Source organism: Choloepus didactylus, chromosome 13 (assembly GCF_015220235.1).
Source record: "Choloepus didactylus isolate mChoDid1 chromosome 13, mChoDid1.pri, whole genome shotgun sequence".
NCBI lineage: Eukaryota > Metazoa > Chordata > Mammalia > Pilosa > Megalonychidae > Choloepus > Choloepus didactylus.
Genome location: NC_051319.1, coordinates 56,572,175 through 56,591,379, shown reverse-complemented (window position 1 = coordinate 56,591,379; position 19,205 = coordinate 56,572,175). Strand labels below are relative to the sequence as shown.

At 35.2% G+C, this 19,205-nt stretch overlaps 1 protein-coding gene across 7 annotated transcripts in view; it reads right to left on the bottom strand.

The window, feature by feature from the left end:
• Positions 1 to 19,205, bottom strand: part of COMMD10 (COMM domain containing 10) — a 217,098-nt gene that overhangs the window by 128,633 nt on the left and 69,260 nt on the right. For all 7 annotated transcript variants that reach the window (XR_005211364.1, XR_005211363.1, XM_037801221.1 and 4 more), the window contains exon 5: positions 17,156 to 17,266. Coding sequence is in view for 5 of the 7 variants with exons in the window: in XM_037801221.1 (XP_037657149.1) it covers positions 17,156 to 17,266 (111 nt within the window). In the remaining 2 variants the exon portion in view is untranslated. The remainder of the gene's footprint in view (positions 1 to 17,155; positions 17,267 to 19,205) is intronic.

The following is a 19,205-nucleotide window of genomic DNA, read 5'->3' as shown; positions in this document are numbered from 1 at the left end:
TCTATTTCTCTTAAAACCCAAAGAAAGTCATAAGTTTAACTGACTAATACTTGGAGAGTCTTTACTCTTATTATTTTCAAAGAGGCCTATAATTCACTTTCATAAAGATACAGATTAGGTCCTTCCAATAGTCCCTTGGAGAACCGGGAAGTAATACATTAAAAATAGAAACAAGACTGACTTTCATTTTAATGAGTTAATATTCTATGTAGTCATTGAAATTCTAGGGCATGAGCTAGCTAAACCTAGATTTTCAAAAATACTTCATGCATTTAAATTTTACTCTCAAGGAACTTGATAAGATCTTTAGTTTTTAGGTCCTCAGAAACTACTTTTTCTTTCAATTCTGGCATCAACCCTCTAGTCTCCCCTATGAAATACTAGCAATTTACTTCATGTTTCAACTACAATATTAGATATTCTAGTCCCATGGTAATTAATTTATTCTCTATATTCTCTGCTGAGCCTGGCCTCTCTCCTCACCAACTCTTTAGGACTATGTATTTTAAATAATTTATTATTTTCACTTTACTTCTGGAAAAGCTGCTTTTTTTCCTTTTGGTTAGAAGTTAATAACTTTTTACTGGCTTTCCAACTTTTTCATCTTTGTGGATGTCTACATTCCTTTAAATCCTCAAAAATAAACTGCTTTCTCCTAAATCCTTGCAAATCTTGATGTTTTCTCTAAAATACTGTTTGTTCCCCTAAATTCTGTTAATACCTAAGGAATCTCTCATATTTCTTAGCAATAATTCTTCTCTGTGGATTCTTACTTTAATATAGTAACAATTTTAATCACCTCAAGTGAACTTTTCCTTGCCGAAACTCTCTGAAAACACAACTGAGCTCCTCAAATTCTACATACTCAACTTCCCCCCATTTCAGTAAACACTCCATTTATCCATTTACATAAACCAGAAACTATGGATTGTCCATGATTTCTCAGCTCTTCCTCCCTTGCCATCCCCACCCTCCAACTCCCAACCATGCTACTAACATATTAGTCTTTCAGTTACTAAAATAAAGAAATTCTTTCTTGCCTCAGGGCCTATGCATATGCAATTGTTTCTACTAAAATAATGTTCCATCCTCCTCCTCTTAACAGAGCTAGTGCTTTCTCTTCTTTGGGTCTCAACTTCAGCATCATCTCTTCAGACACCATCCATATTTAACACAGGTTCCTCTTGATGTTCTCAACTGTCTCCCCTTGTTTGTGTTCTTCATATGACATATTCCAACTAGCAACTGCATAATTTCCTGTTTACCTTTTTAAAAAATCTATATTTATCCCCAAGAGAATGTGAAATCTGTGAAGGCAGGAGCTGGATCTTACACCGTATCTCCATATCTAAACATGCCTGGCACATATTAGACACTTAATAAATATTTATTGAATAAATAAATGAATAAACTGGAAAGTTTAGATTAAAAAAATTCCGAGATTCTGACTAGTTTCATTATAATCCTACCACAGTGGAAAGTACATGAATCATGACTTTGTAAAAGCAGTCCCCAGATCAGCAGCATTAGTATCACAGAGCTTTTTCAAAATTAATTGCTGAATTCAACTGAACAGACATTATTATTTCCAGTGCTTTTTTATGTGAAATTTTATAATTAGCCTTATAAATCTGTTACTAAGCAAGCTCAGGAGCAATGCTGTATGTAGGTTTAAACTACTTCCACCTAATGTCTTTTACATTAGTTACAAACCACTAGCTTAGTTTTCTCTCTTTTTTTTTAATTAGAAGTTGCAGGTTTACAGAAAGATCATGTAAAAATTACAGCCTTCCCATATACCCTCTATTGTTGACACTTTGCATTAGTCTAGTACTTTTGCTATAATTGATGAAAGAATATTAAAACCAATCTATTAGGTATACTCCTTAGTTTACATTAGGTGTATTTATTTTCCCATATACCACCCTACTATTAACACCTTATATTAGTGTGGTGCATTTGTTATAATTCACAAAATAACAATTTTATACTTGTACTATTAACTACAGTCCATCATTTACAATAGGGTTCACTATGTTGTACATTTTATCTATTAATTTTTATTCTAAACATAAAAATCACCTAAAATTTCCTCTTTTAACCACACTGGCATATATAATTCAGTGCTGTTAATTAAACACATTAATGTGCTGCCTTACCACCATCCATTTCCAAAACTTTACTATCAACCTAAATAGAAATTTTGTACTAATTGAGCATCAACTCCTCTTTCTCTAACTCTACTCTATCCCCTGGTAACCTATATTGTAGAATCTAGCTCTGTGAATTTTCTTACTATAATTAGCTCCTATCAGTGATATTCATACAATATTTGTCCTTTTGTGTCTGGCTTATTTCACTCAGCATAATGTACACAAGTTCACCTATGTTGTCTCATGCCATCAGGACTTCATTTCTTTTTAAGGCTCAATGTATTCCACTGTATGTTTATCCATTCCACTGAATGGATAAACATTTTGTTTATCCATTCATCAGTGGATGGACATTTGGGTTGCTTCAATCTTTTGGAAATTGTGAATAATGCAGCTATGAACATTGGTGTGCCAATATCTGTTCAAGTGCCTGCTTGCAATTCTTTGGGGTATATACCTAATAGAAGGATTGCCAGATCATATGGTAGTTCTATACTTAGCTTTATGAGGAACTGTCAAACTATCTTCCACAACAACTGCATTCTTACCAGCAATGCAGGAGTGTTCCCATTTCTCCACATCCTCTCCAACAGTTGGAATTTTCTGTTTTTTTAATAGTAGTCAGTGTAGTGGGTTTAAAATAGTATCTCACTAAAGTTTTTATTTGCATTTCCCTCATAGCTACTGATGTTGAGCATCTTTTCATGTGCTTTTTGCCATTTGTAAATCCTCTTTGGAAAAATGTCTATTCAAGCCTTTTGCCCATTTTTAAATTGGGTTGTATTTTTATTGTTGAGTAATAGGATTTCTTTATATATCCTGGATATTAAACCCTAATTGGATATATGGATTCAAAATATTTCCTACCATTGAGTAGGATGTCTTTTCACTATTACGTTTGGGCTGTTTTGAATCTGTTATGGACCCCATAAAAGACTGTTCTTTTAATCCACTCTTGTGGGACAGACCTATCGTGGGTAGGATCTTTTGATAAGGTTGTTTCCGTGGAGATGTCACCCACCCAATTATGGGTGGGACCTTTAGATTAGATTATTTCTTTGGAGATGTGACCCTGCCCATTCAAGTTGGCTCTTAATTAGTTTACTGGAGTCCTTAAGAGAGCTCAGGGAGGGGGTGGGGAGAAAGGGAAAAAAGAGAGAGAGAGAGAGAGAGAGAGAGAAAGAGAGAGAGAGAGAGAGAGAGAGAGAGAGAGAGAGAGAGAGAGAGAGAGAGAGAGAGAGAGCGCCCAGATAGACCCAGACACTTGGAGTTGCAGACACAAAGAGATGAAGCCCAGAGTTTGCCCCAGAGAAGGTAAGTGAGAACCCACAGAGGCTTAAAGAGAAAGCCACTGGGGTCAGAAGCTAAAGCAATCAATCTGGGAGCAAAGGACCAGCAGATGCCAGTCACATGCCTTCCCAGCTGACAGAAGTGTTCCAGACTACATCAGCCTTTCTTCAGTGAAGATACCCTCTTGTTGATGCCATAGTTTGGACACTTTTATGGCCTTAGAACTGTAAATCTGTAACCTAATAAATCTGCTTTATACAAGCCAATCCATTTCTTGTTTATTGCATTCTGGCAGCTTTAGCAAACCAGAATAATATTAAGGCCTTTTGATACCCCAAAGTTTTCAATTTTGAGGAGGTCCCATTTATCTATATTTTCTTTGTTGCTTGTGCTTTGGGTTTAAAGTCTAAGAAACCACCACCAGCCACTTAGTTTTGGATAAGATGTGAAATAGGGGTCTATTTATATTCTTTTCAATATGGATATCCAGTTCTCCCAGTACCGTCTGTTAAAGAAACTATTCTATCCCAGTTGACTGGACTTGGTAGCCTTGCCAAAAATCAGTTGAGCATAGATGTGAAGGTCTAATTCTGAACTCAACTCTCAATTTGATTCCATTGATCAGTATGTCTATCTTTGTGCCAGTACCACACTGTTTTGACCACTATAGCTTTGTAATATGTTTTAACGTCAGCTAGTGTGAGACTTCCAACTTTGTTCCTCTTTTTCAAGACGTTTTTGGTTATTCAGGGGCCCTTACCCTTCGAAATAATTTTGATAATTGGCTGTTCAATTTCTGCAAAGTAGCCTGTTGGAATTTTGATTGGGATTGCATTGAATCTGTAAATGCATTTGAATCAAATTGACATCTAAATGATATTTAGTCTTTCTATCCATGAATACAGAATATCTCTCCATTTATTTAGGTCTTCTTTGATTTATTTTAGTAATGTTTTGTAGTTTTCTGAATAAAGGTCCTTTACAAACTTGATTAAATTTATTCCTAGATATTTGATTCTTTTGGTTACTACTGTAAATGGAATTTTTTTCTTGATTTCCTCCTCACATTCCTCATTAGTACTGTATATATATGCTACAGATTTTTCTGTATTAATCTTGTATCCCACAACATTGCTAAATTCGCTTATTAGCTCTTGTAGCTTTATTGTTGATTTTTGGGACTTTCTAAATAAAGGATCATGTCGTCTGCAAATAGTGAAAGTTTTACTTCTTCCTTTCCAATCTGGATGCCTTTTATTTCTTGTCTTGACTAATTACTCTAGCTAGGACTTCTAGCACAATGTTGGATAACGGTGGTAACAGTATGCATCCTTGTCTTATTCTTGGTATTAGAGGGAAAGCTTTTGTTTGCTCTTTCACCATGGAGTATGAGGTTAGCTGTGGGTTTTTCATGTTGAGGAAGTTTCCTTCTAATCCTATCATTCGAAGTTTTTATCACAAAAGGTGCTGGATTTTGTCAAATACCTTTCTGCAATTGAGATGATCATTGGTTTTCCCCTATGTTTTGTTAATGTGGAGCATTACAGTAATTGATTTTTATGTTGAACCACCCTTGCATACTTGGGATAAAATCCCCTTGATCATGGTGTGTAATACTTTTAATGTGCTGTTGAATTTGATTTGCAATTATTTTGTTGAGGATTTTTACAACTATATTCATCAGAGAGACCGGTCTGTAATTTTCTTTCTGTGTAATGTCTTCATCTGGCTTTGGTATTAGGATGACATTGGCTCCATAGAATGAATTAGGTAGTGTTCCCTTCTCTTCAATTTTTTTAAAAAAGTTTGAGCAGGATTGGTTTCAATTCTTCTTGGAATGACTGAAAGAATTTGCCTGTGAAGACATCTGGTCCTGGGCTTTTCTTTTTGGGAGATTTTTGATGACTGATTCAATCTCTTTACTTTTCATTGGTTTGTTGAAGTTTTCCAATCTTCTAGCATCCATGCAGGTTGTTCATGTCGTCCTGGGCTTTTCTTTATTGGGAGGTTTTTGATGACTGATCCAATCTTTTTACTTTTCATTGGTTTGTTGAGGTCTTCTATTCTTCTAGAATCAGTGTAGGTTGTTAATGTATTTCTAGGAAAGTGTTCATTTCATCTATGTGTCTAATTTGTTGGCATACAGTTGTTCAAAGTATCCTTTATATTTCTGTGGGGTCAAGAGTAATGTCTTCCCTCTCATTTCTGATCTTATTTATTTGCATCTTCTCTCTCTATTTTTTTGTCAGTCTAGCTAATTTTGTCAATTTTGTTGGTCTTCTCAAAGAACCAACTTTTGGTTTTGTTTTTCCCCCTTGTTTTTTGTTCTCATTTATATTTATTTCTGTCTAATCTTTGTTATTTCTTTCCTTTTGCTTGCTTTGGGATTATTTTGCTGTCCTATTTTATAGTTCCTCCAGGTGTGCAGTAGGTCTTTGATTTTTGTTCTTTCTTCCTTTTACTGTAGGCATTTAGGGCTATAAATTTCCCACTCAGCACTGTCTTTGCTGTATCCCGTAAGTTTTGATATGCTGTGTTCTCATTTTCATTCATCTCTATTTATTTACTGATTTCTCTTGCAATTTCTTCTTTGACCTGCTGATCGTTTAAGAAATGTGTTGTTTAACCTCCATTAATTTGTGCTTTTTAAGTCTTCCTCTTGTTATTGATTTCTAGCTAGTTATGATCAGAGAAAGTGCTTTGTGTAAGTTCAATCTTTTAAAATTTATTGAGACTCATTTTGTGACCCAAAATGTGGTCTCTCCTGTAAAATGATCCATGAGCACTTGAAAAGAATGTATATCCTGCTGTTCTGTAATGTTTGTAAATGTCTGCTAAGGTCTTTTCATTTATCCTATTATTCAAGTTCTCCATTTCCTTATTGATCCTCTGTCTACATGTTCTATCTATTGATCAGAATGGTGTACTGAAGTCTCCCACTATTATTGTAGAGATGTCTATTTCCCCCTTCAGTTTTGCCAGTATTTGCATCATGAATTTTGGGGCACCTCAATTAGATGCATAAATATTTATGATTGTTATTTTCTTCTTGGTGGATTGCCTCTTTTATTAATTTATAATGTCCTTCTTCGTCTCCTATAACAGTTTTGCATGAAGTCTGCTTTGTCTGATATTAGTATAGCTATCCCACCTCTCTTTTGGTTATTGATTGCATAGACTATCTTCTTCCATCCTTTCACTTTCTGCCTATTGATTTCTTGGGTTTAAGCTGAGTCTCTTGTAGACTGTATAGAGATGGCTCATAATTTTTTTTTTTTAATCCATTCTGCCAATCTGTGTCTTTTGATTGGGGAGTTTAATCCATTAACATTCTGTGTTATTACTGTAAGGGCAGTACTTACTTCAGTCATTTTCTCCTTTGGTTTTTATGTCTTATCTTTTGTTCTCTGTCTTTTCCTTTATTGCAATCTCCCTTTCTATATAGCTGATCTTTTGTGATATATCTGGCAGGTCCCTTTCTCATTTCTGTTTCTGTATATTTTAAAAATACTTTCTTTGTGGTTACCCTGGGGTTTATATTACCCAACCTATACCTTTAACCTACTAATTTGAAAAAAAAACAATTTAGCTTCACTAGCATACATGTTCTCTGCTCCCATATACCTGTTTCCCTCTTTATATTGTTTTTGTACCACTTTGCCACTTTATAGTGTTCATGTCCATTATCAGGAAATATGCTTTTTTCTTGTTCAATCTTATTATGACTCTTAAAGGAATTAAAGAGTAGGATTTTATACTGAGGCTACAGTACCAGTGGGTTTTCCATTTACTCTTTTAGTTACTCTCAACTGATGATCTTTATTTCATCACACTCCTCCAATCCACTCTCTCCTGTCTTTTCCTTTTGCAGAACTCCCATTACTAATTTTTGTAGGGTAGGTCTTTTGTTGACAAACTCTCTGTTTCTGTTTTTCTGTGAATATTTTACTCCCCCTCATTTTTTAAGGACAGTTTTGCCAGATAAAGAATTGTGGGCTGGCAGTTTTTCTCTTTCAGTACCTTAAATATATCATACTACTGCCTTATCTGATGAGAAATCAGAACTGAATATTATTAAGGATCCCTTATATGTAATGAATAGCTTTGCTTTCGCTGCTTTCAGAATTCTCTCTTTATCTTTGGCATTTGACATTCTGATTAATATGTGTCTTGGACTGTGTCTATCAGGATTTATTCCCCTTCTTGGACATGTATATTTATGTCTTTCATAACAATTGGCCATTAATTTCTCAGATATTCTTTCTTCCTCTTTTCCTTTCTCTTCTCCTTCTAGGATACCCATGGCATGCATGTTTGTGCACTTTGAGCTTCACTCAAATCCCTGAGATACTGCTCAATATGTTTTCTTTATCTGTTCTTCTGACTACATGATTTCAATGGTCATGTCTTCTAGTTCATTGATTCTTTCTTCTGCTTGTTCAAATCTGCTGTTGTATGCCTCTAGTGTACTTTTAATCTTTATTATGGTGCCTTTCATCCCCATAAATTCTGTTATGTATCTTTCAAATTCTTCTTTATGCTCACACATTGCCCTCTTAATATCTTTTAGCTCTTTATCCATCTTTTCCTTCATCTCCTTGAATTAAGATATTTGTTTGAATTTGATTTGTGTTCCAAATTCTGTGTCTCCTCTGAAGTTTTAATTTGTTCCCTTGAATGAGCCATATCTTCCTGTTTCTTAGAATGGTTTATAATTTTTTGCTGATGTCAGGGCATTAGTTTATCTTGATGCGTTAACTATGAAGGTCAGTTTCTCCACCTTGTCCAGGGTTTTTTTGTTAATTGGCTTTGTGTTAAGGCTCTTCTTTGACACTTGGTCCAACTTAATCTAGGCCTTCTGAATAGCCTGTATTAACTGTTCAGATTTTCTCAGCAGTTCTTCATCTGATTCTTGCCCAGGATACATGGTAGAATTTTTAAGATGGCACTTTTTGTGCATTTATTTTACCTCCAGGAGAAAGCTTCCTTTCTTCTGTTCCTTCTTTGGAGATCTTGAACTGTTCTGTTAGTTTTTGTGCAGAAATTTCTCCCCAGCTCCTATGATTTGCTTAAATTCTCCCCCTCACTCAGTGCCTCATTTTCCTTACACTTCTCAGTCTGGGACCCTACTGTGTTAAAGAAATTAAGTTTAAACGCACCCACCCACCCCTGTTTTTTCTGTCAGTCTTTTCTGCCTCTGACTTCTTTTCCATTAGGGTATCCCTCCCCAGGGAGTCAGGTGGGGTCAATTCAGAAAAGGTGGGACCCTCCCGAAAAGTTCATTTTGTGTTTAGGTGGTCCAGTCAACAGAAGCTGTATATAGGAAGTGCACCTTTTGCCAACAGTTCTGCCAAGGTTTTTCTTCTCCCCCACCCTGGGAGCCCTTCTATATACAGCATGACTTAGAGGCTTGTGTTCTGCCCTGGATCTCTATGGACTTGGATCCCTGTGCCTCGAAACACATGGAGTTCTAACTTGCTCCTGTGAGTGGCTCTATAGTTGATGTCTGTGGTGGGAAGGATAAGGACCATACTGCTTCTTTTTGACTCCTAAGCTGTGTGGGACCAAGTGTGGGGAAGGGGTACAAACTGATATTTCCAGGATGTAAATTTCCTATCTGTTCTTTTAGGTTATTCTTCTTTCTCTTTGATTCAGCATTTGTGAAGTCCTTCTCCAGTATGTATCATCCTCCAAAGTTCTGAGCAAGTGGGATTTTTCCTTCTATTAGCTGATTCTGATGGGAAGACTTTTCCAGGGGATGTCTTATGTCACCATGTGGATGATGTCACTCCCCCATTAGCTTAGTTTTAATTTACTTTGTATTACTATTTCATACAATTTCAGAAGATGAGAAATAGATACAAAGCATATTCTTGGTCTATAATAAGGACATTGGTAAACAAAACCTCATAAGGATATATACCCACATACTACTATGTTTCCATAGATTTCAGTTTAATCCAACACAGTACACCCGATAAATAACAGATTTGTAATTAAAATGGAACAAGGCAAGAATAAAGATTTTTTTTATTATTCATTTTATTGAGATATATTCACATACCACGCAGTCATACAAAACAAATCGTACATTTGATTGTTCACAGTACCATTATGTAGTTGTACATTCATTACCAAAATCAATCCCCGACACCCTCATTACCACAAACACAAAAATAACCGGATAATAACTAAAGTGAAAAGGAGCAACTAAAGTAAAAAAGAACACTGGGTGCCCTTGTCTGTTTGTTTGTTTGTTTGTTTCCTTCCCCCACCTTTCCACTCATCCATCCACAAACTAGACAAACAGGAGTGTGATCCCTATGCCCCCTCCAATCCCACTGTCCCCCCTCAGAAGCCACATTTTTATACAATTGTCTTCAAGATTCATGGGTTCTGGGTTGTAGTTTGATAGTTTCAGGTATCCACCACCAGCTACCCCAATTCATTAGAACCTAAAAAGGGTTGTCTAATTATTCTATATGTAGGAAATCCAGAAAAATCTACAGCAAAGCTACTAGAACTAGTCAATGAATACAGCAAAGTAGCAGGCTACAAGATCAACACGCAAAAATCTGTAGTGTTCCTATACACAAGTAATGTGCAACAAGAGGAGGAAATCAAGAAAAAATCCCATTTACAATAGCAACCAAAAGAATCAAGTATTTAGGAATAAACTTAACCAAGGACACAAAAGACCTTTACATAGAAAACTATAAGAAACTGCTAAAAGAAATTGAACAAGACCTGAAAAAAATGGAAGAACATACCATGTTCATGGATTGGAAGACTAAATATAGTTAAGATGGCACTTTTACCTAAACTGATTTACAGATTCAATGCAATACCAATTCAAATCCCAACAACTTACTTTACAGAAATAGAAAAACCAATAACTAAATTTATTTGGAAGGGTAAGGGTGCCCCGAATAGCCAAAAATGTCTTGAGAAAGAGGAATGAAGTGGGAGGTCTCACACTACCTGACTTTGAAGCATATTACAAAGCTACAGTGCTCAAAACAGCATGGTACTGGCATAAGGACAGATATACTGATCAATGGAATCGAATTGAGTGTTCAGAAGTAGACCCTCACATCTATGGACAACTGATCTTTGATAAGGCAGTGAAGCCAAAGCAACTGGGAAAGAGCAGCCTGTTCAATAAATGGTGTTTGGAGAACTGGATATCCATTTCCAAAAGAATGAAAGAGGATGTCCATCTCACACCTTATACCAAAATTAACTCAAAGTGGATCAAAGACCTAAACATTAGCACCAAGACCATAAAACTCTTAGAAGAAAATGTAGGGCAATATCTTAAAGATATTGTGAAAGGAGGTGGTTTCTTAGACCTCACACCCAAGGCACGAGCAACCAAAGAACAAATAAACAAATGGGATCTCCTCAAAATTAAACACTTTTGTACATCAAAGGACTTTGTCAGAAAAGTAAAAAGGTAACCTACACAATGGGAGATGATATTTGGAAACCACATATCAGATAAGGGTTTAATATCCCGAATATATAAAGGAATCCTGCATCTCAATAACAGAAAGACAAACAATCCAATTAAAAAATGGGCAAAAGACATGAACAGACATTTTTCTGAAGAGGAAATACAAATGGCTCAAAAGCATATGAAAAAATGCTCAACTTCACTGGCTATTAAGGAAATGCAAATCAAAACCACAATGAGATATCATCTCACACCTACCAGAATGGCCATTATCCAAAAAACAGAAAATGACAAGTGCTGGAGAGGATGTGGAGAAAGAGGCACACTTATTCATTGTTGGTGGGAATGTAGAATGGTGCAACCACTCTGGAAGACAGTATGGAGGTTCCTCAGGAAGCTAAATACAGATTTGCCATATGACCCAGCTATTCCATTGCTGGGTATAAACTCAGAGGAACTGAAACTTAAGACACAAACAGATATTTGTAAACCAATGTTTATTGCAGCATTATTCACAATTGCCAAGAGATGGAAACAGCCCAAATGTCCATCAAAGGAAGAGTGGATAAACAAACTGTGGTATATACACATGATGGAATATTATGCAGCTGTAGGACAGAACAAAGACATGGATCATGTAATAATGTGGATGAACCTTGAGGACAAAATGTTGAGTGAAGCTAGCCAGAAACAAAAGGACAGATTCTGTATGGTCTCACTAATATGAACAGACATTAATGAACAAACTTTGGGAGTTAAAAGCTGACAACACAGGTGACCAGGAGATAGAAAGAGGGCAGAGATCAGCCATTTGATGCTGAAGGACTACAGAATGCATTTGCATAGATCCAGAAATAGATAGCATAATACTGTGTGATGGTAGCACAGTATTGTAAGTACACTGAACAAAGATGTCTGTGAGTAAAGCTGAAAGAGGTGGGATAGGAGAATGTATGACACCAGAGGTAAAGATAGATGATAAAGACTGGGACTGTATAACGTGGCAAAAACTGGAGTGGCCAATGACTGTTACTAAATATACAAATATAAAAATGTTTTTGCATGTGGGAAAGCAAATGAATGTCAACCATGTAGAAATGTGAAAAAGGGATGGTATTCAGGAAAAAACATAATCAAAGCAAACTGGAGTCTATGGTCAACAGTAACATTGTAATATACCTCCATTAAATGTAACAAAGGCAATACGCCAATGCTAAATGTATATGAGAAGGGCATATAGGGGAGTAATATGGGATTCTTGGTAGTGGTGTTATTTGCTGTCCTTAGTAGTATATTGTATTGTATGACATGTTATGTTTCTTTTTATCATTTTTTCTTATTGCTAAAAAAAAAAAAACAAAAAAAACCATTTTTTCTTGTAGTAATCAGTATGTTCAAATGCTGATTGTGGTGATAAATGTACAACTTTATGATGATACCATGAACAACTGATTGTACACTGTGGATAAATGTATGGTATGTGAATATAACTCTATAAAATTGTAGGAAAATATATATATAGGAGTAAAAGTGTTGGAGAAAACATGGTGAGAGGGATGATGTCTCACTAATATGGACTAACTACAATGTGTAAACTCAGAATTGAATCTTAGAACATAGCCTAACGTGGACACAATAATAGTAATAGTCCCTAGATTGTAAGCTCTTACAGCAGTTAACTCTATCCCTGAATTGTAAGGCCTATCTCTAAACTTTAAGATGCTGATCCCCTAGCATATGTTGTCACAAACATTGGGACTGGCAGTTTGATGTGCTGAGCCCTCAAGCATGGGACTTGCCCTTATGAAGCTCATTACCACAAAGGAAAGTCTAAAGTTGTATGTAATGGTGCCTAAGAGTCTCCCCCTGAGTACCTCTTTGTTGCTCAGATGTGGCCCTCTCTCTCTCTAACTGAGCCATCTCGACAGGTGAACTCGCTGCCCTCCCCCCTACATGGGATCCAACTCCCAGGGTTGTAAATCTCCCTGGCAATGCAGAGTATGACTCCCGGGGATGAATGTGGACCCGGCATCGTGGGACTGAGAGTATCTTCTTGACCAAAAGGGGGATGAAAAATGAGACGAAATAGTTTCAGTGGCTGAGAGATTCCAAATGGAGTCGAGAGGTCACTCTGGTGGACATTCTTATGCACTATATAGATAACACCTCTTAGGCTTTAATGTATTGGAATAGCCAGAAGTAAATACCTGAAACTACCAAACTCCAACCCAGCAGTCTGGACTCCTGAAGACAATTATATAATAATGTAGATTACAAGGGGTGACAGTGTGATTGTGAAGACCTTGTGGATCACACCCCCTTTATCTAGTATATGGATGAGTGGAGGAATGGGGATAAAAACTAAAGGACAAATGGGGTGGGATGGGGGGATGATTTGGGTGTTTTTTTTCACTTTTATTTTTTATTCTTGTTCTGGTTCTTTCTGATGTAAGGAAAATGTTCAGAGATAGACTGTGGTGATGAACGCATAACTATGTTATCATACTGTGGACAGTGGATTGTATATCATGGATGATTGTATGGTGTGTGAATGTATTTCAATAAAACTGAATTTAATTAAAAAAAAATAACAGAAAAGAAACATAAGAATTCTTTCTTAAAAGGTGTACAAAAAAATTTAGAATCCCTGTACTCATGAAATATTATTATCTGTCGTGAACAGCAAATTTATTGGGAAAAATGCAATAATGCAAAATTAAAGCAAATTTTAAACATTTAAGTATTTTTAGGATATTAAAAGTTAATATGCTGATGTCATTCTAAGATTACCCAGATTTGTTACATATAACATAGTTACTCTTTATAAATAAAGGAACATCAACTGATTCTCTTTAACCCAGAACTAGTTACACTATAACTTAGTAGAGCCATTCAATTACCTTGGAGATGATTTTTTTCTCTTTTCTCATAAGGAAATTAATACAAGTGACAGAATATAATAAAAAATTCAATAGTGTAGAAAGCTTTTTAATAAATTTCATTTTTGCAAATGATCATATATAAATTAACAAAAGCTGAAATCATAATGATTTCATTTATTTGTTCTGCACTTATCTGATTAATAGGCATTAATTCTGTTAATGGAAACAAGAAGAACTCTATTGTTATATACAGATTAGAAATGTAAACACTTAGCATTTCCCACAACTACTGACTTCTGGCTTCACAAACTATTTTGAATGTTATTTCAAATAACACTAAAAACCAGAGAAGCTTAGGTAAGCAAAGAGCTCTACTGCCATCTAATGAAGTAAACCAAAAAAGAAAAGAAAAGAAAAAAGCTCATTTTTGAGCTATCTGTGGAACAGGAAAATAATCTTGCTTTGCTAAACGCAGCAGACAAACACTAAGACAATTAACTGGAAACAACTAGGCTATATATCAAAATACTGTAGGAAAACCTACAATCCCACAGTTTTCATGATAAAATTAGTAGCAAAAACAGGAAAGCCTTGAGACAGAAAAGTTCTAAAAGAAAGGAGACCAAAGTCAAACAATGTTATCTAAAGTGATAGCAATTAAAATTTCACTGTAGGCTACACTTTTCATGTGTATGTTGGAAATGAAAGAGAAGAAAGAGAGCTCCTTAGAAATCACACTCTCCAGTGAATTACAGAAAGGTTTTGGCTCAGCAGCTCAAAAGTAAATACCATCAAAATATTCTCTCACAATTTACACTGACTCTAATCAATATATACAAATATTTTTTCAGGATAACCACCCTATAAAATATACATTTAAAGGAATTTTACCTAAAGCCTTCTGATCATATAGACATCAATTCCTTAAGGATGACAACTTTGTCATGCCCTTGTTCCATTTATCTAATATTACAATCTGTCAAGAATTCCCGAATTCTCATTTCAAAATAGAGGAAAACTTGGGGGTAGGAGTGGTTTTTTGTCTTCAATAACATAAAATTTAACATCAAGGAACTAGGATGAAGTAAGAATACAAAGAAAAAACACCGAATAATAAAAACAGGGAGAAAGTAAACAAAAGCAGCAGCAATAATTCAAGGCAGCAGTTCAATGAAGGTAACAGGGGTATAGTAAATTGTTCCTTTACAGCTGGGACTCCCATCACTTGGAGATGGCAGATGGCATGTTTCTGTCCAAGTTGACAGTGGTTGTATACTCCATTAAGTATCCATTGTTTAGGAGAAAAAAAAATAGGGAAGGAATTCACACAACACTATATGGGAGCTAGGCAATACAGACAGAAGTTCACTTAAGTCTGCACACAAGATAAAATATATATTCCTTACATTTGTGTGCTGCTACTCTTTTAGCTGAGTGCCTGTTAGTTAACGAAAATGTGCTCTATCTCTCCCAAAGTACAAGCCTAACAAATGTACTTAAATTAAAACATGAATTAAAAACAGGGCTGCTTTACTAGAAGCATTACTTATTCATTCCTACTGCCTAAAAATATAACAAACATTTAAGCATATTTTGAAGACCTAATTAATAATGGAGCTGGGAGGACTCAAACATCCAAGTCATGATGTTAAAAGCACATCCAACATATGGTCAAAGTATATCCTTTCAATATATAAACTGCCTTTAGATACTCATACTAAACACATGGTAGGCTTGAGAAACACAAAAAAAGAAGGGATGTAGCTACTTGGAATATACAGGTAGGTAGGCAGGCAGGCAGGCAGGAAGGCAAGGAGGCCTATATGTATGTATGTGTTCTCATTCATGGAGTAATCCCAATTAACATCAGTGAGCTAAAGATTATCATGCTAATCTAAAGGATTCCCTAGTTCATGGGAGGAATAAAAGGGCCTTACAGGCTAGCCTTTCCCCAATTCTCAGTAAGCAATATACAGAAAATAAGGCCAAGAATTAAAAGGGAGAGGGAAAGCAAAGAAAAGGAAAAGTAAATTTCGTCAGAAAATAAATTCAGTGACATTTTAGTTTAAATCAAAGGGATTTATTTATTCATTTGCCTAAAAATGTTTTGTTGATAATCATGATGATGGCAGCAGCTAACATTTGTTGAGTATTTTACCATAATACTATGAACTGGACTAAGCACTTTACATTTAAACGTCATAAAAATCCTGTGAGATAGTACTATTATTCCCATTTTACAGATGAAGAAATTGAGACTCAAAAAAGATTAAGTAATCTCATAAAGATTCAGTAATTTACCCAAGATTATATCACTACTAAATACAGAGCATAGATATATACCAGTCAGTTTAACTCAATCGCTAAGTTTACATAATTTTCCAGTGAAAATTAGTAACAAACTAATAAATTATATACATTAAGACCCAAATCAATCATAAAATTTTGTAGACCTGAAATCTGGGCTAGGCACTGATCCTGGCCCTTAAAGAAGACAGAAATGTGCACGATATAACAAATAATAGTAAAGTGCAACAAAGAAGTAACAATATTGCCATCCTTCAATGCTCAGTAAATAATAACATTTCTTCCGTTATTCCCTGATCACATTCAACCTAATAATTCTTTCTTCCTCAGCTCTTCCAGTGTACCTCATTTACAACTCTATTTTGTCTTAAAATGAGATAAATTCTCATCTATCCTCTTTTTCTATCTTAAAAAGTCAGTCAATTACAACAAAAAATATGATAAATAGCTCTGATTGATATATGAAGTACATACTTCGATATTTGCCACAGTAAGAAAATCTTTTCTATAGCAACTCTTTGATCTTTGATAACCATGTTCAAGTAGTTCTGAAGTTAATACTATGGGAGAAATCAGCATGCAGTATAAAGCTAACCCAAAGTTCTACTCTGCAAGATAGGATTTAAATACATTTTCACACACTACACACAAACACAGTTCAGGTCATCATCATATTCCAGGCTGCACAACAATATTCCCTCTACCATATTATGCAACTCAAACCACAAAACACCCAGGGATATCCACAGATACCTAAGCATTAAAATGATAATTTTATATGGTCTCCTCCAATTTTTTTCACTGCAGAATTTAAAAGAAGACATGAAATGTCCTTTCAAGAAAAGGCACTTTGCAAGACAAGCTATTTCTCCAGACAAATAAATAACTGATATTTAAATCTGACATCAAAACCTGTCACAAATATTTTTCCATTTGTTAATCCTTGTTTCTCAAATTTAATTGAATTACGCTTAAATTTTCAATCTAGAGCACAAAGATTCTGCTAACAATAAAGTACAAGACCTAATAAACAAAAAACATCATTTCAATGGGATACCATTTCTTACCTTTGAATCTTCATTGCTCACTCCTAGTTGTAACACAGCTTGAGGAGATTTTAGATTTGCTTGAGCAGAGTGAGCCATTTGAAGGTTAAGCTGCCATCCGACTGTCTCTAGCTATAAAAGACAAGTGCAGATTGAAATTAGATGGAACAGAAGGAGAAAAGCAGTCAACTTTAAGCAAATCGCCACTCAACAGGAATGAACATGGATAGCCTGAACTTCATGGAAAGTCAGTCTCAGGGCTCCTTTAACCTGCATATTCTGCAAATTCTCCCTTTTGAGTTCATTAGATTGGCCTCTTGCCATATAAATTCAAAGTATAACCTGCCTTTAAATATACTCTATTCTAAAAATAAAAATTCTGAGACTAAGCAATGAAGTATATCACAAGAGCCAACAGTTTTTAAAGAGTAAATTATCATTTTTAAAATAGTATTTTTCAAAGCTAACGATTCTTAAATAATTACACATTTTAACCAGTAAATAACCTATACTGGTGAAAAGCAGTTTAATGACCTTCTACTGTCTTTCAAAAACTCTGCATTAAGTAGAACTCAGGTAAGTATTCATTTATTTATTTATTTTTATTTAGAGGGAAACTGAAGTACCCAGATGATAAAAGGTTCACAGCAGACACAGTGACACTGCAAGAGAGACAGGCAAAGAATTGATATCTACTAGTAAGCAGGTGCCCCCCCAACAGACTATCATGCTTTCCAAAGTCTCTAGCTAGTTATGACAGAAACTAACTAGGAGATTTCCTTTGAATTTATTAATTCAATAGCAAAAACTTAATCAGGTAATGCAAAAAAGTAATACAAGAAGACTAAGGCAGTTTAATTTTTCTTTTAAAATATCAAAGCAGCATAAACAAGGCTTGATTGAGCCTGAAAGCTTATTTGTTCCTCCAACTTCAGAACTATAAGGTTTTAGATTTAATTTTCTGTGAATTTCAAGTATCAATATTTAAGGAAGTTTGGTGAAATGCAGTTGTCATATGCCTCTGACAACATGACCCTAATAATGGATTTGGTAAGACTACTCTAGCTACACTGATTAAGAATGGTAGCCTCATAACATTTTTAATTTGACCAGAATACTAATTGCTTAACTTAAAAAAGACTATTCGACAGCTAGAATCACAGCAGTGACTCAAAGCCAAGTTGGAAACAGCAATGAATTATATTATCTACCCAAGAGAGGATGTGATGAGAAAATAAGGATACAGTTCTGTTCTCCCTAGCACTGAACCTTTTAGAGGTTATGGGTAAAATGGGGGGAAATGTTACAGAGACATAATCTATAATAATATAAAAAAAAAATCAATTTAATGAGGCATTTTAAGTAAGGAATCTTGACGTATGGATCTTTAACACTGAATGCAGTAAGCACAGTCTCTGATATCAGACCACCACTATTTTCAATAGTCACATGCAACAGACTCTCCAATAAAACAAAAAAATATGTCATAACCATTCTTATATATCCAAGTGCTTTGATATATCTGTCTTAATTAAAAAGCACCTTCTAAGTATTCATATGGACCTGCAATACATTGTACTGACCTTATTTAATTGATCCTATACCTGTCCTTTAGGTACTGTAGATAACGAATGAACATAAATATTAAGCATATAAATCAAAACATACTCCCATTTAGTCAGGTCTCTGCATAAATTAATTTATGCTTAGGTATTGCATAAACACGGTGTGGGGGAATTAAAAAGAGCACTGAACTTAAAGCTTATGCTTGGATGATGCTGGAGCAGTCACTCACTTAGCTAGTGACCCTGGTTAAGTAATTTTGGGAACTGAATCACATCCCTCACAAGATATGTTCAAGTCCTAACCCCTGATTCTCTGGCTGTGAACTCATTTGTAAATAGGATCTTTGAAGATCCTATTAAGATGAGACAAATTAAATCAGGTCGACCTTAATCCTGTATGACTAGAATCCTCATAAGCAAAAGAAATTTGGACATAGAACCAGGAAGACACAAAAGAGGCATATCACATGTAACAGAGTCACAGACTGACTGCCAGCAAGCCACCA